Raw genomic sequence first — 21,407 nt, forward strand, 5'->3', positions numbered from 1 at the left:
GTATTAAGGTGAATGAAACTGGAATTACCGCCTCTGCCACCCCAGTTCAGTTCTGAGTAAACTCTGCTTACTACGAGGGAAACAACTGTCATATTTACCTTGGCAGGACCGGAGGCTTTCCTCCTCTTGGCTGGGCAGGACTGGTCGTCCGCTTGGCCAAGCGAGCCCACGTGAGGAGGCAGAGACTGACCCGAGCCCCCGCCCTCTGCACTGTGATTGGGCTTACAAGCCTGTGGGGAGGGGGATAATGGAGGGAGAGGCGCAGGCAAAAGGGAAACAAATCAAAGGAGAAGAAAAAAAAAGATATATAAATGGATGGGTAAAACAAAGAGGATTGGAGCAGAGCCAGACGAAAAGAAAGTCATGAAAGAAGATGGTGGAAAAAGAAAAAAAGTTAAGGGTACGTGAGGAACAGGAAGAACAGGAAGAGGGAAAGAGGTGGTTATGGAGACATGGAGATGGGGATTGTGGAAAGAGAGAAACAAGGGAGAGCAATAATGTGATTCTGCGTTAAAGCTTCAATGACAGAAAGCAAAAAAACAAAACAAAACAAAAAAAACAAAACATTCCTGTGTGTCTAAAGGCGTTGCGTCAAATCACAGCAACACCCTCCAGGTTATCTTTCCTGTTTAAAGGAAAGCTGGGAAAACACGTACAGAGGCTACAACCAAACAGCATCTACAGCGCTCCAACTGTCCTCATGGGAAAGACTTAGTATGTTCCCAAGTTTGGCGAGACATTGCAAGGCAGTAGCAGCTGTTTAGGGACACAGTGGCATAACTCGACCTTGGAAGCCAAAGGTTACAAAGCATTCACACACTGACAGCCTTTAATATTAGTTTGGAGAAAGCTCATGAGCCAGATGTGACTGTACAGCCTGCGGAACAAGCCATCGTTTTAGCGTGCTGCGTTAAAAACAAAGCCAGATGACAAAAACGCAGCTTCGGTTTATTATTAATATCATTATCATCACTATTACTGAGCGTCAGGCTATAAAGTCACACCTGACCCAATGAAATCGGCTCATCTGAAGAATTTCGAACAAATTCATTCGCGCTCGAGTCGAGTGTCGCCACGTCGGCTGCTAAGAGATCAACACATTCCGACAACGACGACCACACGCAAACACGGACATAGCAGAGCTACGGCTATCTACTGCATGACCGACGTGTTTAAATGAAGTGGAGGTGAAACACTGCAAGGTGCCTAGGTCAGCTAATGAAGAGGGAAGGGGAGGAAAGGGAGGCGGGTGGGGAGGAGGAAGACGAACAGAGCCAATAGGAAGCCTGGGGACAGTCTACGGCAGCACGACCTCACCGATCACACCGAGGCAGGGTAAAGAAAAGCCCCCACCAGGGAAAAAACAAAACAAAAAAAGAGAACGCATCAAACAAAAAAGAAAGAGGCAAAGTGTGTGTGAGAAGTAGAAACACAGCCACTTTACTTTTAATTAGAGCCCTTTAATCTGATCATGACGAGGGAGGGGGGGTGGAGGAGACTAGGGGTGGGGTGTAATCCCGAATACCAGGTTAGATTTAGGAAAAAAAGGATTAAAAGAAGAAATCGAAAAGGAAAAATAATGAGAAAAAAAATCATTTATCGGATTTTTTCGGTTTTTGAATCAAACTGAGTGTGATGGGTGAAGCCATGTGACTGCTGGAGGCCAAAAAAAACAAAGAAAAGAAAAAAGAAAAAAAGGAGAAGGGAGTGCAGCGGATGGATAGCACTTGGCTCGGTTTTGCTGTGAAGCGGCCGTGACCCCGTGAGCTTCTAGCAGTAGCCAATTGCGATAAGCTGCGACAAAAGAAGACTCGGAATGCAGTCGAGGTCTCCAATCGTGAGGGCAGCAGAGAAATAAAGGCGTTTTTATTTTGAGGGGTCGCCTTGTTATTGAGCTCAAGCGTTACCCATCGTTATGTACGACAGTGCATGCGTGTGTGCTGCCCTGCGGGTGTGTGCGTGTGTGTTTCGAGAGCCTAAGTGTCTGAGTTTGGACTCAGAGGAAGGGAGGGGAGGTAGGAGGCGGGGGGAGGCAAGAAGAGGGGAGGAAGGAGGAGTGGGTGGGGTAAGTTGCTCTATCTGGTCTCTCACCTGCTGTGGTGCACTGCTCAGGCCTCCCTGCCTGGAGGTTAGCTCAGCTGGGATTGGCAGACTCCATGCCTCCTCAATAAGAGGGAGCATTTTACTTTTACTCTGTAGGCTACTGAGCTGGGGGTTACTCAACTGAGCCTAGGGGAATGGAGAACGACGTGAAAAAAATAAAAATAAAAAAAATAATAAAATACAAGGCTTTTTCTTTTTTTACTTTTTTTTTTTGAAAACGATGACCTCAAAACAAAGAAATGATTAGCAATGGTAAGTTGGCAGAGGTTAAAAATAAATAAATAAATAAAACAACAAGTGAAGCCAAGTTGAGAATCTGACAGTGATTATGCCAACTTGCACTGGTCTGGCTAACTCAACCCTACAGTCATGTCATTAACAACATGAGGAGGTACATTCAGCAACAGTGATCCCAAACACAGTTACAGTGTCCATTAAAACAAGCCAGTGGAGCTTGTCTTAATGCCATGAAATTATGCTATAGTAAACTGGGTGGTAATGTAACATTCCTTCATGCATATGTAAAGGAAAAAATGACAGCATAGATGAATAAATTAACGCATGAGATGTGGGGTCGCCCAGGTTTTAAATCTGCGGGAGGGCTGAGGGCCACTTCGCTCAGCTAACATCAGCTGTCGTTAGCGCCAATCGTTCTCGAAATCCGTAAAAAGGAGACCTAATTATTTCTCAAAGGGTGTAGCAGGTTTATTCTTTGACCTCCGAAGTCTCTGTTGTGCTTGTCTAATCGCATCCCTTAGGAATGATTTCATTTAAACCTCAAAGGGATGGTAAAGAACAGCAAAAGGCAGAGAAGAAGATTAAGGTACTGGAGAAGAGCCCTTTAGAAACCACATGCATTGCTATCCAAGTGCAAGGGAGTTTTAGGATTAGGAAGGTTCAGAAAAAGGGAGAGGCTACTAATGCTAAAGGGAGCCTACTACGAAGCCTGCACTGGTATCATTTTGTGTCTGTGGCGTTCACTGCACTGTTTTCTGCCCGTTATCTGCATGAGCCACGCCAAACAACTCCGGTGAACCCCAGAGCAGCTCCAACAAATTAAAGCAAACTTCAATCAGGGATAAAGTAGGTTACACGTCTTTTGATTGGTTGAAAAAAAAAACATAAAGCCCAATGATGCTTATTCACAGAGCACTTACAATTACAGGAAAAAGATTCTCCTCATTTCCACATAAATACCTTAAAAGTGAAAACATTCAACTTGGACATCCATTCATTTCTCGATACAGATGATCCAGTATTGCATATCTGTGAGGAGGGAAACACTGAGCCTTAGCTCTTAACAGCCTGTGAGCCACTTTTACAGCAATAACTGCAGCTAACGGTTTCGCCTTTTGATCAGTCTGGCTTAGCTTGGAGGAAATTTAAACTATTTCATTAAAAAGAATGTAATCAAGATGCTGGTGAGCTTCCTCAGGCCCTTCTACAGCATTTCTATTTGACTTTGCATAAGACAGGAAGACAAACCCAGCCTCAGGAGGTCACAAGCCGGCCCCAAGCTTGGATAAATGGGATGGATGTGTCAGGAAGAACAAGCCATGTTGGCCGATATACATCACAACAGAATCAAATCATGATACTACCACCGCTGTGCTTCACACTGTCTTATGCACCGTTTCCCTTTCTTTGACCAAAACAATTTATTTTAGTCTCCTATGTCCACAAAACATTGTTCCAGCAGCTGTCTGGCTCACCCATGTGATCATCAGTAAACTGCATATGGGTAGCAGTATGCTTTATGGAGAGCGGTGGCTTTCTCCTTGTAGGCCAGCCATTAATATTACTGTTAATCAGCGCTCTGCTGTTAGTGGACTCAGGAACATGAGCCAATATGGGAGGCTCAACCTGTTTAGAAGTTAGTCTGGGAACATAATTCAGGTTGCACAGGAACCACACTATGAAGTATAGAGGATAATTCTTCTTTACTGGCAACAGCAGTCTGACTGCAGATCAGTCGAATCCAAACTCTTCTCAGATGGTTATGTAATCTCCTCTGGCCTGCTGAACATCCACAGCTCTTTTTGCAAGGTTCTCAGAAAACTTGGTTCCTCGTGCAACAGTTGTCTTCCTCAAAGACGTGTTGTAAAGATCAGATTCCTGTTTTGAAAATAAAATCAGGCCACCCCACCTCACCTGACTGCCACCTCACCGACTGAAATCACGAGGTTACTTGACACCCTCCCCTCACAGATATGCAAACTGGGATGTGCTTATCTGCTTTAAAGGCATTGTGTGAAAATCAAATCATATTTATGTCACAATGCAGAAACACAGATTTGACCCTAAAATGTAAAAACGCTAACTTTATCCTGCAATTGTAAGAAGGAAATCGCAACCAGCAGTTTCAGTAAGCGTTCTCATCTCAACATGCTACAATTAAAGCTACTCGACTGCCTAACCTGGGGAAAAACCGTTTATGAAAACCTCACTGTTGCTGTTAGACAAATATCTTTGCACTTCTGTTAAATTTTCTTCAAACAAAATAATCCAGCTGACGCCATATACCCATCCAAACAGCCTTTGCATGGTTGCTTCTTCTATGATATCCTCCTCACCACCCACCTGCAGGCATTTGATGCGGTGGGTTAGCGCAACAGTGTTGGTGCAGCCCTTGCTGCGAGTGGCATTGATGTAGCACTTGATGGCGTCGTGCGGCTGGTTGCAGGACTCGTACAGCGTGCCCAGGTCCATCCAGGCAGCGGCGTGGCTGTGGTCCAGCTGCACGGCGCAGATGTACGCCTGCAGAGCGTCCATGGGCTGGTTCTGCTGCTGGTACAACACCCTGAGGACAGGGGCAGAGGGGGGAAGAGGGAGGGGAGGATGACGATAGAAGGGGGAAGAAAAATTATAATGATGATGCAGAAAAAAATGGTTTTAAATATTTTTCTTTGTGAAAACAAGTAATAGATTACTTTTAAATACAAAAGTTACCCTATTGAGCACCAGGTGTCTGCATTGGCCTCTGATTTGTCTATGGATTGCCGATAAGACATGAAGGCATCCTGGACTTTCCCAATACTGGAGTAGCACCTGTGGAAAGACAAAGGCTGTCACGATATGGAAATAATATTCCAAAAATACATTCCTCTTTACAAATTCCACCCTTTGACATGCTTAAAGGGTAACACCAGCTGACACCTGGTGTTACCAGATCCATAACAGAACAAATACTTTCAATCAACTAGACAATGGCAATAGAGAAGGCTCACCCACAGAGTCATTAAGGAAATTAAAACATGAGGAGGATCGGAAAATGAAGCCCTCTGTGTAAAGTGGTGGTGGCAATTTCTGATTCTCCTCACCTCCATTACTAATCTGCTTTCGGCCAAAAAGTGACAACCAATACACAAAATGATGCGCCAAAAGAATGTACCTCCCTGATCAACCACCAAAGAGAACACAGTGCTGATATTGCCAAGCTATGGATTTAAATTTCACCTTCAATAAACCTTTTACAACACAGCCCAAATTCCCATGCTTTTTCTTAAGCCTTGATTTTATTCCACTGAGGACACTGACAGCTGAAAACCCAATTCTTAAGTAGCTACTCCTGTTCTAGTCCTGACGTTCGCTTCAAGTCTGCTGCCCGGGGTGCATGCATAGATGCTGAACTGGAATCTAAATTCTCAGTGGAGTAGTGTGTGGTCACCAACAAACAAACAAAACAAAAAGAGAAAAATAAAAGAAGTGGAAAGAAGGAAGCTCTTCAGTCTGCGAGGGGGGAGCCAATTAGATTAAAAGTAGCTTAAAAGGAGAGTAAAGTGAGCTAGAACTGCTTGTTTCAGACAGAGTATGAACAAGGAGCCCAAAGTTAATGGGGGTTATTTTTAACTGCTAATCATGCAAAGCCACTCTAATGAAGTTGAAAAATAAAAATATGGAGCTGGAAATACATGCCTAGGAGCAGCTAGCCAGCAGCATTAGCCACTAATGCATAGACCTAATAGCTAATCAGAAAGGAATTGGGGCTTGTCCAGCTCAGCTGTCCAGGACACACAAACAGCCCACACACTGCTTTTAGAGCCTCACAATCCATTATTTTATTGCTTTATTTCAGGAAAGCAGAGGTAAGGAGCACACTAGTATCAAACGCTACAATCCTCTGTAGGCTGTTTTTCCAGTGTGCAGCATACCTGCCAAGGAAGTACCAGGACTGTCCAGAGTTAGGGTCGGCCTCCAGAGACTTCTGCAGACACTGGATGGCATAGCTGTCCCTGCTTCCTCTGTCCCCGAGCTGCTCCACCGTGTGATGCATCCAGCCTGGGAATATATCCAATTACCCAACTGTGTGTTTGTTTTTAAGAAATATCAAAACTATGATATATCCTTAGAAAACCTTACCTAACTGCTGCAGGGTAGTGGCCTTCACCTGCGCAGGAAGATCCTCTGTCTGCAGAAGGCTCTCGTAAGCCTCCTTGGAAGCCCGGTATTTCTTCTGGATATGGGAAAAGGATAAGAGGAAATGTAACAAGGATTAAAAAAGTAAAAAGAAAAACACAAAACAAAAACCAACAATAGTGTAGACCTATAGCTTTTAGTTTGTAGTTATAGTTTTTTTATAGTTGCTATTTTGGCCGTCTTTCCATCTCTGTTAACCTGCAGCAGGAGACAGGAATGTAGTAATCATGCTGACTGCACTTCCCACCCTTCTTAATTTAGCCGGGGGTCTTTCACTGCAGCGGCGTGTTCTGACACAGCACAATTAAAAAAAATAAAATACAATAAAATAAATAATAAAAAGAAAAAAAAGAAAAAAAAAAGATAAACGCATCCCTGAGCTGCCGAGAGCTACTGTACCTCGCCAATGAAACCCACATAAAGACAGAGAGAGGGAGACCACCAGCATACAAAAGAGGGGGAGACAGACTTTCTTGTTTCCGTGGCAACCCTGTCGATCGGCCGAGAGTAATCTCCTATCCCCTCCCGCGCGCCACCCACTCAAGCACCCTGCTCCGTCCTCAATTTGTCAGCACGTAGTTCAAATTTAAAAAAAAAAAGAAAAGAGAAAATAGGAAACAGGGCAATCCCCGGCATTCAGACGCCCTGCTATTTTTTTACACCGCTAAGTCAAAGCTATTCGCCTCGCTGTTCCACATTCAATCGACATGCAGCACTTACACCCCCCCCTCCTTCTCAATTACTCAGCATAGATGGGGGGGTGGGGGCAAATCTAGTCTTGTACCCTTGAGAGCAAGCAGAGCTCAAGTGCAGGTCGAATCAAGCATCAAACACTTACCTGAATCTCATACAGATGAGCAATGTGGAACTGAACTACAAAAAAAAAAAAGAGAGAGAGAGAGACAAGAACACAAGCGTGTTAGAGGTTACTCAACATTTCAAGAAAAACTGAGTCCCTCCTCAGTGTGTTTCCAAAAGTCTTTGGAAAGTAGTGCTGAGCTGTCAATAAAAAAGAGGTGTCAGAAACCCGAGGCTGGCCCAGTCTACATGAACAGAGCAGGTAGGTAAGCTGTGCTCCTGGCAGCACCTTCCTTTGTCTGGAGCGCTGCAGTGTCTGATCTAAGCTGCCTGAGTGACTCTCAGCAGATGGAGAGGGAGAGAGAGAGTGGAGAGGAGGGAGAGAGAGAGCACGAACAAGCGAGAGAAAGAGAGAGGGAGGGGGGTGGGGAGTAAGATGGGGGCTGCCCTTGCTACGTATGTGAGCGAGTTAGAAAAGCAGTGAGGGGGGACACAAAGAAGCAAAGGCAAACAGCGGGAGCCTGGGCAAAAATGGATATTGCTATCACCAAGGTAACAGGTAGCACGGCGGGCGAGATGAGATGGGAGCAGCATATCAAATAATTCCAGTGCTCTAAGTAGACTGAAGCGAAACCACCGGTCTAACGCTGCGTACAGAAGGATGGTGAAAGGAGAAAAGATGGAGGGGAGAGCTGAAAGAATAAAAAGTAATGATGCATATTCACAAAAGCGGTTAGATACAATTAATAACATAACACTCAAATAAATAGAAAAGGTGCTTACTTTCAGCTTTGGACAAAGTGCAGGGGTTGGAGTCAATCAAAGCCAGCTGAAAATGCTGTAAGAGAGAAATGAGTAGACAGAATCAATCACTTATTCACTCTTATATTTGTCACTAGCTGCCAGCTTATTCAGGCACTGAATGGGAGCTCCCATCCTTTTTGTGTCGTGCTCTGCTCGCTCGTTTCACGCTTCAAGGTCAGCTTGAAGTGTGAAACCGCTGCTGTTGACAAAATCCACCTTTGCTTTTGTTCGCTTCATCGCCGGTTCTCGGGATTCGTTCAAGAGTGATGCGCGACTCTTTAAGCTGCACGTACCTTTAGGCTTGACTCGTAGTCTGTGTTGACCTTGAACATGAGACCTAGGCGCAGGTGGATCTCCTTAGCCCGGGAGAACCCCGGGTCAATGTACAGCACCTCCTGGAATGCTTTGATCGCCCTGTGGGAGAATTAAAAGGAAGCGGTGGTGGGCGGGGAGGGGGAGAAAAAAAGAGAAGGGTGATTAATAGAAACATTTAGATTCAGAGAAAAACTCGAGGTATTAGCAAAAGCTGATCTCCGACAGCAGCTGCTTGTTCCAGTCATGCTGCCGGCGTGCCATCTTCTACTCAACACTAAAGATGCTTCTTCCCTGGAAACTGAGAACGCACCCTGTTTGTTACACACAATAAAAAGTTTAAGCAATCTAAGCTTTTATTTAACGCTTTTTGAGGGTTTCTATCTAGCTCCAAACTGACCGGAAATGTGTTAAATGACATTTCATGATCAACAAATTCATTAGTCATTTCTATGCGAATAGTATGTCAGCTTGCGACCTAAATGACACATTACTTCCTGTGTGGACACCCTTTAAGCCGCCACAATACCTGCCACATTGGTCGTTTCGTGCGCCGCAGGTTACATCATCACACATTCACCACTTCCACAGTGCGTCTTTGTCTCATCTCCTGGTTCTGTCAGAGGTTTCTTCCTGTTTATAGGGAGTTTTTCCTTCCCACTGTCACCAAGTGCTTGCTCATGGGGGTCACCTGAGTGTTCAGATTCTCTCTCTACTATTGTAGGCTCTCTACCTTACAATATAAAGCACCCTGAGTCCTCTTCAATAAGCAGTAAAGACCGTTTCAAATAGAAAACCGACCAAAGACTGAAGATTTCTTACAACAGACCATACTACTCCCTTCACAGAACCGCCCAAAGTGGCTGTAAACAGAGCAGATGCAGATCTGTGCAAGAAGACCATTATCTCTGAGTTAGCTCTCCAGCTCTCAACTGGCCGCTTCATTCAATGGCACCAGTGAGAGTCAGATAATGATGATTTGTGATGGTAAATAAATTCAAATGGTAGATAAACGTGCATTAGATGTACCACTGGAAACAACAAAAGAAGCAAGTGGTAAAAATGTCCTGACATCTGAAAAATGTCTCTGAAAACAATCACGTGTTGAAAACAACGCCTCAGTGGAATTTGCCTGCAGCTGGTAACAGCTGGATTTGCTGATGTCTGCATCTCGAAGAATCTAATTTAGCTGATTCTTATTGGCAACTCAGCCAGAACAGAGTCTCTCTTGCTGGCCGTGGCGTTGCTATGGAAACAAGATAGGACAGCTCACCATCAAAGGCAGATTTTCAGCTGGTAAACATATACAGACTACAACTGAGCTGTGTAATCACAGAGGCACGCTTCTTTGGATAACTCCCTTGAATCGTTGCGCTCACCGTTGTTGCTGTTTGAAAGTGCCATCTTCTGAGGCATGCAACTTCTGTCTTGCATCAGTAGAGCACACCAATATTTTTAATTTTAATATTTGAAATTGCTCAAATACTTGACACTGATCATAGGTGTGCTGCTGCCAAAGACTTCACGGATTTGGTGTGGGTTTAATAAATGAGCAGTCGGTGGATTGGATCACTTTTGAGCAGTATTTGTAGCCTGCTTGTAGACAGAGTATTACTAAGTGACCAATCACATATGGGCATTCTTCGGCTTCATGCAGGTCAACAGTCCATGTGGAGAACAAAGGAGGGATTTATTTCCTGAGATACATCTTAAAAGCAGTGGCTGCTGTCTGGTGATGTTGTTTTATGATGCCGTTATCATGAGGTGGTTATCGGCTTCCTCTGTTAAGCGAGGCTGTCTGCTATAGCCTCTGTGTGCGCTCATGTAAAAAGGCACGTTCCACGCATCACATGACTATTCACTCAGAAAACCCAGACTTTAAGCTCAACCCAGCTTGTCAACCCGTTAACCTGGCTTCGTGGTACACCCCTCAAATGTCCTAAAACACTTACAAATTGTTCACAGAGGCTGAGTTAGCAGAGTAGCTGATAGATTCACAAATTGGTGCAAACCATTCTTTATCTAAATCCAGCTAACAAGCATATCCATAATCTAGGCATGAAAATGGCATTGATTGTCTCATCTAACGGGTCCCTGAACGGCCCACATGCGGGCAATGGGAAATTAGGATTCAAATGTAAATAAGTTTACATCAGGCACCAAACACACTTTGATAAACTCCCCAACAGAGAATGGATTACTGGTTTTTGCGATTTATCCTCAAAATCACAAAAACTTTGTTGCTTTTATTTTGATGGTGACTATTTTGGTTTACATATGTACTTATGTGCAAATGAACGCAGCTTGACCGATATCTACTGCACTCTGAAGCTGCTGCCTGAATCTAGTGTTAACAAGTTCAGCTCACTATAAAACAAAGATGGAAAACACCCCTCTTTTTTTATTTGCACTAATAAAAACTGCTGCCCGCAAGCTACAATCACCTGTGAAACCTCGTTTAGTTCTTCATTTTCTTTTTGCTTTTTTTTAATAAATATGATTATTGCAAATTGCCTTGAAATATTTTGACATAATTTTGAGGTTATATCACCCACAATAGCAAACAACAAAACCTACCATCAAGGTAACTACTGTATCTTATCAGCCTACTAGTCCAATAAGCCACATGAAATCTGTTTTTAAAAAGTGTAAATTTTTTTTTAAAGGCAAACATTAAGAAACAACAGTATTTTTTCTTGTTTAGCTGATATCCATCCACTTATGCTCAGCATAATGTAGTGTGACATTGTAACATTTTCCCCATCTACCACCATTCTGCCACAGCCCGATGTGATTTTCTCTTTAATCCAGAACAGCCCCAGAAGAGATTCACAGTGCATTTATTACATAAATAATAATGATCTCAGCAGACTCTCCCTGTGTCTATCCAAATGAAGAAATAATATTCATAATAATGAAAAAAAGAAGTTGCCACTCACCACTGAAAGGCATTATAGTGGAAGTAGACCATTCCGAGGCCATACAGAAAGGCGGCATTCTGGGAGTAAAGACAGAAAGGTGAGCAATTATTTAGCTACCAAACAATGCAGTGTTTTGGTTTTTTTTTTTTTAACTACAGCAAATCAACCTACCAAATTACAGCAACCCAAAAGGTACTAAACTTATGTGAAGATTTGCTAATGTGCTACTAAAATGGACAGAATAAATCAGACGTCAGTGGGGTGAAAAAAGAAACTGGTGGCTAACTGATTATATAACACTGCAGCACCTGATAGAATTTGATAAAAAAGAACAAAAACAAAAAACAAAACTAGAATTTAGGCTCACCGCCAAGTGTCAACTTTGCAGGAAACAGTGAAAATGACTGACATGAAACCTGAAACCGCATCTTACGCCAACATCTAACCCAGCTGAGACCAAACGTGCTTCCGGTATATGTGTGGGAAATGTGTGTGTGTGTGTGTGTTAGAGTGAGAGTGAAAGAAGGTGAGACTATCACAAACAATAAGGGAAAGTGAACGTGTAGGCCTGCGTGTCTTACCTTCCAGTAGTCTGACTGTAAACTGTAGTACCTCTGGTATGCTGATAATGCTGTAAGGAGATGCAAACAAAGATTTACGAGAGGAAATGACCAAGCAGCAAGCTGTAGAGGTTTGTTCTTAGAGGAACAATAACTACTGTGCTTAAAAATGTGAAACGTACTCAAAAGGCATGACAGCTGAAATAGAAATCATTTATTCGACCAAAACAGTGGCAGGAAAAAAAACAAAGAGCGTATAACCCACTTGAGTGCAGGTGAAGAGATGACTCACCTTTCGGATAATCCTCCAAGAGGAGGTTGAAGTGGCCCAGCTGGCAGAATAACTCAGGGTCCACTTTGCCCTCTGCCTTAAGGATGAGTGAATCGTAGCACCGAACAGCCTGGAGGGAACACAAAAATAACACCGGCTCAATTCTGTGTGTCGCATGCAAACATCCACATCCGCAAAGAAAAGAAGCGTGGTGTAAGAACTTTACAAAGTCACAGCATGGCTGACGTCAGCTTCCAAAATCTCTTCTGCAGATAAATATCATGTTAGGATTTCAGCTTGCTGCAGAAGAAAGCTTTTGCAGTATATCTCGTAGAGATCTCTCCGGCCTGTGGGAGTACAGAGGCCGCCGACTCTGAGCTCCGCATCTGCCGGAGGTCTTTAGCCCTTACATTTACTGCATATGTACATTAGGGCTGGAAACCAGATAAAATGATAACAATCAGGCATGGTCAATATAAAGTCAATAGAACTAAGTCCATCCTTGTTTTGGCAGACATCTGGAAAGGCCAATGGCAATAAGAACAGCGCTGAACCGAGCCGAGCCAATCATGCTTTTGGAATAGAATAAAGCCACGTCAGGATAGGCTGGCAGCTAATGTTTGGGTTGCTGATGCCGTACACACCAGAATGTTAGGAGTGTGAGTGAGAAAAAGACCAAATAACAATGGACAATGCTAATGACAACCCGAGCAACAGTATTACTGTACACATCAAACAAGACTTTGCAGTCCTGGACACCAAATACTGATATTTTATTAAATAAATGAAAACACTTTGGGAATGCTATGAACAAGAGAGAGAGAGCTAGAGAGAGAGCTAACAAGAGAGCTAACAAGAGAGCTAATCTCATGCACCTAAGTCAGCTGACCAAACTTGCATTAAATCAGTTCAACCCAAAAAACAAACAAATCATCCAACACTGGACACACTTAGCTTGTCAACTGTACCTCGTAATTTAGAGCAAGCTAACGGCTCGATCACACGAGTAAAAACAGAAGCCTCCTTACATCTACATAAAAAAAAAAAAAAAAAAACAACAACCCAAAAACACAACTGCTCCTTTCGATGTGAAGGAGCAGCGGCTCTACTCTGAGCCGCTCTCGGATGGCTGAACTCCTCACCCCATCTCTGAGGGTGAGGAGTTCAGACTCAGGTTCAGACCCCTATGAGTGAAAGATCCAGGGAACAGTTCACCCTGCCTGGGACAGGGTTACCAGGGGCCTGCCCTGGAGCCAGGCCTGGGAAGGGTGCCCGAGGGCGGCCGGGCACAGCCTGAAAAAGGGACATGGGCACATCCTCCTGCAGGCCCACTACCCACAGGAGGCGCCGTAGGGGTCGGGTGCAATGTGTTCCGGGCGGTGACCAGGAACAGAAGGCCCTGGCGGACTGATCCCCAGCAACCAAGAGTAGTCATCATATCGCAAAATGTAAAAATGACAACTTCATCATATCGCAGGGTGTCTAGTAATTCTAACTTCTAGTTTTATCTACATTATTTATTTGGAACTGACCAAAGAATTCAGTTTTTCATTTAGTTTGTGTTCTTCTATAACACCTGAAGCTTCTGACTGGTCAGAATTAAAAATTAAATCAAATATTTTAACCAAAAATTAAATTACAACTTTGCATCTCAGGAGAAAACAGGGACCTTAAAAACTGGCATAAATAATGACTCGATTTATATCATCATAGACATCAACTGACATGAAAAGAATTAGATTAGATAAGATTAGAAAGATAAGATGATAACAAACATTCATGTTTTATTTTATGCATCTGTTAAAACACTTGACTCCAGGTACACGACGCCCAGCTTGAAACAATTCACGCAAGTCAAGCTGCCCGAGAGTCACAGAATTTACAGAAAATGTTAAAATTTTGTGATATATATATACTGTTATCGGGACGATAGATGTCTTATATCGGGATATGAGATTTTGGTCATATCGCACAGCCCTATTATTAATACACTACTGGAAAACTGAAAGCAAATTAGTAAAGCAGCTCCAGCAGCAAATGATTCAACACTGTGTTTGGAGTTGACTGACCGCAAAAGTTTCACAAAATAAAAGATTTATCAGCCACTTCTGTGAAATTAAATAAATAAATTTTAAAAATTCTCCACCTATCTGCCCACGCTGTACCCATGGAGGTAATTATAACAATTTATGCACTGATATTGTGTCAGAAACGGGCTATTCGCTGTTATTGCTCTCCAGTTATCCATCCGTTTAACTGTGACCATGAAGGAAGTCCGAGCCATGAAAAAAAATCAAGCACATGTTGTCCATTTCCCCTGCTGCACCAGGGCAAACAAACACAACCTGTGACCTCGCCTTGCACATCGTTTCTTTGGTGCCACACTGAGATCGCATCAAAGATGGCCCAGCTGGTGCTCGACACCGAGCGTGGCAGCCGTTCTGCCACTCCGAGCTGAGGAGAGCCAGCTGCTCAAGTAAGAGAAAGTAAGATTGCACTTCCAAGCACATGCAGAAGGAGGGAATGTTTTATCTCTCGTCTTTGTGGACAGGCCAGTTCAACCACAGCTATTAAATGGAGAAATAACTACCAAACACACTGAAAAAGGACCTCTGTTTGCCTTTGTTGGGTAGCGCTGCCATTTCCAAGAAGCAGTTATGTAATCAAAAGCTTTTATTTTACACAGTTATCATTGTGATGAAAGACCGAAGGAGAAAATGCAGCAGCAAACACCATTAGGGAAAGAAAAACAGAGCAAAATGTGAAGAGTGACAACAGCCGAGGACAGATTTACAGCAATAATACTTGAGCACGTTTGGCTACGTCTGAAGACTTCTTATTTTTGTAGTTTAAATGTAAGCATGAGGTTTTCTAAATCTCAGCCTTGCAGATAAATTACTTGCTGTCTTTTCTTCAAAATGAGGAGATGTCATCAGAACTCATATTAGCAATTCCTTTGAAAACCAAAATTCTGAAAATGCATCAGGACTTGTTCTTGTCAGTACTGTAAGCAGTCCGGGGAGTGCACATACTGAAGCTACAAGTCTTCCAGAAGCATACACATACAAGTGCGAGTCTACCCTTATATACTGAAGAAAGATGCCCACAAGCAGAGGAAAAAAATAAAAATGGAAGATGGACACTAGTGCAGCTGTTCCAATTGCATCGCCACAACTTATTGACAAGAAAAACATTAAGAGTCTGGTGGTAAGTGATTCGCAAAAGGCATTATGCGAACAACGCTATCGTGCTTTCCAGACCAGGGAGGAAAAACTTCCAATTAACTAGAAGCACCTATGGGAGAATGATGAGCTGGTCATCAGTCAGGGCCAAGAATGCTGGAAATCTGCCGATTGCAGTTCCTGGCTGGTCAGTTGGCTTGATCTTGCTCAAGAACAAGACCAACTAAGTCTTGGGTTTGGGTAATAATTCTCCAAGCTTTCTGAAGCTCTATCAAAATTTTTCCATTGAGTTTTTCATTCATTTTTCAGATGCCTAACTCAAGAGATTAGCCAGTGTTTTGTCTACACATAACTTTGTAAAGAACCAATATTACATTTCATCTTTATGCACTTTGTTTCTAGCAAATTGTTCCAAAAACATCACTTGTTCAGCTTCCTTTGACTCTAAGAAAAATGCCAAAGATAACAGTTTGACAAACATAAAGCTGAGTTTTTTTGTTTGTTTTGAGCTATAAAACAAATACTTCACATATCTTATCATGATCTTCAGTGTGTCCTTAAAAACGTTGAGAAAACCAGACAAGTGACAGCCAAAAGAAGAAGTGACAGGCCTAAAAATCTATTTACAGCAGATTAACAGTATCTGAAAGTCATGTCCTTAAGAAACAGGAAAAACATCCAGGAAAGACCTGACACAAGACCTGAGAGTTGCATCTAGCCCTTTAGTAGATCATCTACTGTTCACTCAATCCTAATCACAAGTGGTCTCAGTGGAAGGAAGGGAAACAGGGAGAAAAAGAAAGTACGCCAAATTACACAACAACTGGACTGAATATCAGTGGCAACGGGTCTCATGGAGCGATGAACCCAAATTTGACATTTTTCAGCATGACTTGATCCGAAACACGCTGCCAATGCATTAAAAGCATACCAGGACAGAAAAGCACACAGTGAACACTATCAATCATGGACTGGCCTCCCCAGAGTCTGAACCGCAACATCCAAAGACGACCTTTGAATGTCCTTCAAGGAGCTTGGAGAACTGTTCCTAAAGACTGCTTAAAGAACTACAAGAAAAACTGCCTAAGAGAGTTCAGACTGTGTTGAAGAATAAAAGTGGTCACACCAAATATTGACTTTCAAGTTTGTTAGAATTGTACAAACTTATTTACTGTATTTCTATTCATGTTTGCTTAAAGAGGAGTGGCAGAAGTCTCACGGTGTGGTGGTTAGCACTGTTACCTTCCAGCAACCTCAAATCCAACCTGGGATCTTTTTGTAGTCTATGTGTTCTGTCCAGCTACTGTGGCTCACTCCTACAGTCTTAACAACATGCGTGGAGCTAGACAAATTAGTCATTCTAAAATTGCCTGTAAATGCCAGTGGTTACCATCTCTATGTGTTGGCCTTGCAACAGATTAGCAATCTTGTCTAGGGTGTTTTCTGCCTTTTGCCCTATAACAGCCTCCCCACAACCCTCAATTGGATAAGATGAAGATAATGGACGGAAATACTGAATATCAAATATTTGCACAATAGATTGAAACGTGGATATTCATTTTCTTCCATTTTACAATTGATACCAAACTGCTACAAAAAAACTCAAAAATAAAACGATAGAAGCAAAAAAAAAAAAAAAAAAACATTGCTCATCTCAATTGGACTTCTGTACCAGAAATGTACGGTCAACATTTGTGTTGTTGCTGTGGGACAAAATTTAAATGTATAAATGTGTGGGTGAAAAAGTAGAGGAAAATCTCAAGTGAATAAGTAGAGAAACAGAAAATGCAAGTGCTGCGATGCACGTTTATTGCAGGCCAAAGTTAAGGAAGTAAAACCTAATCATACTTTGTAACACGATCATCTGATTTGGGATCACTGAAGGCAAGACTTTCAAAAAAGGCTGACTGTTGGAGCATGAATGGCAGGAGGGTTCAGCTGCCGTCATACATCGGATCGTTTTTCTACACAGCAGCTAGAGTCACATCTGCATTTTGATCATAAATAAGTGAGTAAACATGGTTTAAAATTGTTTTTAACAGTGGACACCCGATGAACTTGATCCTTGAGCTCTAGGGTGATATGTGAGGAAAAACAAAACAACAGAAAAAACATGTCAATCTCAGAGAATCTCTGACGACATTTATAACCACTCATCACAGAGATCAATGCACATTTCAGAGTTCAGTTCTTCAGAAATGACTGGCCATGGTTATTTCAACAGAGATGGAGAAAAAAAGTGATATGGTCCTGTGAGCTATGACGGTAATAAGAATATTATGCTGAATTATGGTGGTTTTGAATGTCCTGGATTTTTTTTTTCCTTTCATTCATTTATTTTGAATGAATATTTAGGGTCTACCCCAGGGCTGCTCAATTAATCGAATTTTAATCACGATTACGATCTGGGCTTTCAACGATCATTAAAAATGACTGAGCCGATTATTAGCCCCTCCCTAATTTATCCGCGACACCTTAAAGGCCGGTCCGTGAAAATATTGTCGGGCATAAACTGGTCCGTGGCGCAAAAAAGGTTGGAGACCGCTGATTAAGAGGACCCGAGGGAAGCTCGGAAAGCTAAGCAGAAGTTATTTGGAGAGTGACTGCCGTTGGTTGAAAAGAGAGTTTAAAAAAAAAACAAACTTCAGTGGTGTTGCACACTATTTTATATTATTTTTTTAAAGTCATTGTTAACCCTTTAAAGCCGGTCAGAGCAGCACGCTCCGTTTTGCGTAACTATTTTTAAATCCCTGTAGAACCTGAACCGTGTAAGCTAGCGCAATAATTTGTTTTGCATATGAAACCGGAGGAGTTGTACTTACATCTGATGCCATCAGCTTGTCCTCGGTCATGGTTTCCTTCCACATATAGCTTTGCAAAAATTGCATAAAAAGCGCTTGCAGGAACAAAAACATAATATTCCAGAAACACGCTTTGCCGTTCCTATCAGCTGGTCGTAACACTTCCCACAGTGAAATGATGCACATGCTGTTTTCTTTGCAAATTTGCATCATAGGATTGTTTTTTGTTTTTCCTGCAGTATATAAAAATTGCTGTATCTCCAAAATAAAACTATGAAGACACTCAAAATAAATTTCCTGTGGTGGGAAACTATTTTTTGCAACTTTGTGGTATTTAAAGTTTTGAGGGATAAGCCTCTTAAATTTCTCCAAGTAGAAATATATGTAAACAAAACAAAAGCGATTTTCAATTTTTTTTTGTAGTTTATTGCACTTTTTTGCAATTTATGTAATTACTATGCACTTAATGCATACATATTATTAAAATATGGGCTATAACAGTTGTATTGATGTATAGCAACTTGAAATGCTCCCACAAATGGCACTACAGCATGTAAAAAAAATAATATAAGCTCTGGTGGACTTGGTTCTATAGTAGGTCTTAAAGGGTTAAATAAATATCGTCAAATAATCGTGATCTCAATTTCAGTGAAAATAATCGTGATTATCATTTTTGCCATAATCGAGCAGCCCTAGTCTACCCTAGGTTTCTGGAGGGCTAAGGCGCTGCAAGGAGGGAATGCATTAGCATCTTCAGACTTTTTGAAGTTATCATCTGTGACAGCCGATTTTCTGCTTTTCATCATGAATTTATCCCCGCCATGGCAGCAGAACATGTTGCAGGAGCCATTGCAGGTTAAACTGGGCTATTTGAGCACTTTTGAAAACAGTCTGAAAACACTCGCTAACTGTTACAACATTAACGCTACAAAAAAAACAAGACCTCTATTTAAAAGCATTACCTGGTCAATGGATAGTCTAGTCCCTTCATATTCCACAACCTTACCTTTTTATGGTTACAGTGGTCCCTCGCTATAACATGGTTCACCTTTTGCAGCCTCGCTGTTTTTGCAGATTTTTTGTGCAATTTTGCATGCTGTTTGTTTTGGTTTGGTTGGTTTTTTGTTTTTGTTTTTTTTACAGTGCATTGTGTTCTGCGTCCTGATTGGCTGTAGACCATTGTCAGTCTCCTCCGTGCCGTGTCTCCTGTACAGTACAGAATGGTTTCACCTAGGGCTGGGCCATATCATACCGTTCACAGTAATACCGGTATAATGTTGGGTAACGATAAGAAAATGAAATATCGCGATAGAATATGGGTAAAACGCGCATGCGCAGTGCCTTTGTTTTCATACACACATGGCAGAAAAAGCATGGCGGCGACAGAGAATGAGAAGGGCGAAAGCGGATCGTTGAATGAAGCAGATGAACCAGAATTGGTTTACAAAAATGCTGCAACTTCAGTGGTGTGGAACTGGTTTAGCTTTCGTCCGTCAGATACACAACAAAGCACTATTTCTGGTAGAGCATGCTAGCGGGCCGTCGTTATTATTGTGTTGTTTGGAAAATATGGCACACTTAAAATCAATCCTTTGATTTTTCTGAAAATCGACAGTGTCCCTTATAATCCCGTGTGCCTTATGTATGAATTCTGGTTGTTTACTGACCTCGAAACGATTTTATGTACACGGCGCTCGAAAATCTGTCAAATGTTTTAGTACGATTTTGCTAAGCTACCAACTCGCGCCGCTTGATGGATTGTCGGAGCATTACAGCTATCGTAGGCAGGCGCCTCGCGGAGTGATAAGTACTGTGCTTCAACATAATATTAACGTATTGTGTGTGCATAACCTCTTTTTAGGTTTTGTGGATATTATACATGGTTATGCTGAGGATATGTCGGCCAATTTCCACTGGAAATGCCTTTTGGTTAAACTGTCAGCAAGGAATTTGCATTTTCACTGTTAATTTTTTATATAACTTTAATGCACATTAAAAAAAAACAGCTGCTTGTTTAACTGAAAATACACTGTTGTGTTTTTTGCACTAATAAAGTTGTGGAGTTGTATTTTGTCTAATGTCAATTATATATTCAGTCATATCGTTATTGCAAATTTTCAAATGTATATCGTGATAAATGTTTTTGGTCATATCTCCCTGCTCTAGTTTCAGCTTGTCAAATTTACACAAATCAAGCATTGTGACTCTGAAGTGCACCTATCGTGGGTTATTTTTAGAACGCAACTCCCGCGATAAATGAGGGAACACTACTGCTACAATAATATTAAACAGTAAGAACAATAATATTTGGTGTAATTATTCAATCTACAGAGATTCAAGACTACAGCCGAGGCCCAAGTTGGGAGTTGGGAGTTCGCCTAGTAATCGGAAGGTTGCCGGTTCGAGCCCTGGCTCAGACAGTCTCGGTCGTTGTGTCCTTGGGCAAGACACTTCACCTACCTACTGCCTACTGGTGTTGGCCAGAAAGGCCGATGGCGCGATATGGCAGCCTTGCTTCTGTCAGTCTGCCCCAGGGCAGCTGTGGCTACAACTGTAGCTGCCTCCACCAGTGTGTGAATGGGTGGATGACTGGGTGTGTAAAGCGCTTTGGGGTCCCTAGGCGGGACTAGTAAAAGCGCTATACAAATACAGGCCATTTACCATTTACACTGCAGACAAATTTAAAAAATTCAGTAGTGGGCACCAGCACCTGTACTATTGTTTGATCATCCCATGTAAATAAACGTCTCTATTAAAAAAGTGGGTATAAGTCACAGACATGATGATAGCCATTTATTTCTAATGTCAACATTATATTTCGTTGACAGAATGTTAGAATGGTTGTGGAGCAGCCTGACCATGAGGAATAATGTTAGGTACAATGTGTTAGCTTTACAGCTAATATAGCGTTTATATATCACATTAACCACTGCAAACATTTTAGCCTGGCTCAATCAAAGCTAAATAAAAACAAATGAGGGGTGGCTCAAGAGTTTAGTACAGTGTATCTATAAGAGCTAGGCAGTTAATTAAAAATGAACAAAAATCACAGTCACAATCTGACATAATTTTGCACTTGCATTTATTTATTTTTTTAAACTTCTGTTAATACTTCCCCACATTGTATTCACATACTGTCCTCTTAAAAAAAATAAATAAATAAAATACCATAACCTGTGATTTCACATGACTCCGTGTGAACGCATTTTGGAAAGCAGACATCAGACATAGTATGGTGG

General features: G+C 42.0%; 1 protein-coding gene across 2 annotated transcripts in view; it reads right to left on the minus strand.

The window, feature by feature from the left end:
• Positions 1 to 21,407, minus strand: part of LOC308393890 (lysine-specific demethylase 6A-like) — a 39,285-nt gene that overhangs the window by 11,796 nt on the left and 6,082 nt on the right. The window contains exons 3-14 of one of the 2 annotated variants that reach the window (XM_080877916.1): positions 12,207 to 12,315; positions 11,936 to 11,985; positions 11,373 to 11,431; positions 8,415 to 8,535; positions 8,101 to 8,155; positions 7,358 to 7,392; positions 6,463 to 6,556; positions 6,255 to 6,381; positions 5,053 to 5,151; positions 4,684 to 4,903; positions 2,092 to 2,229; positions 99 to 230 (exon numbers count right to left, since the gene is read on the minus strand). In XM_080877916.1, coding sequence (XP_080734042.1) covers positions 99 to 230; positions 2,092 to 2,229; positions 4,684 to 4,903; positions 5,053 to 5,151; positions 6,255 to 6,381; positions 6,463 to 6,556; positions 7,358 to 7,392; positions 8,101 to 8,155; positions 8,415 to 8,535; positions 11,373 to 11,431; positions 11,936 to 11,985; positions 12,207 to 12,315 — 1,239 coding nt within the window. The remainder of the gene's footprint in view (positions 1 to 98; positions 231 to 2,091; positions 2,230 to 4,683; positions 4,904 to 5,052; positions 5,152 to 6,254; positions 6,382 to 6,462; positions 6,557 to 7,357; positions 7,393 to 8,100; positions 8,156 to 8,414; positions 8,536 to 11,372; positions 11,432 to 11,935; positions 11,986 to 12,206; positions 12,316 to 21,407) is intronic. The other variant, XM_080877917.1, reaches the window with a different exon arrangement.

Source organism: Rhamphochromis sp. 'chilingali' (genome assembly GCF_963969265.1).
Source record: "Rhamphochromis sp. 'chilingali' genome assembly, chromosome: 3".
Lineage (NCBI taxonomy): Eukaryota > Metazoa > Chordata > Actinopteri > Cichliformes > Cichlidae > Rhamphochromis > Rhamphochromis sp. 'chilingali'.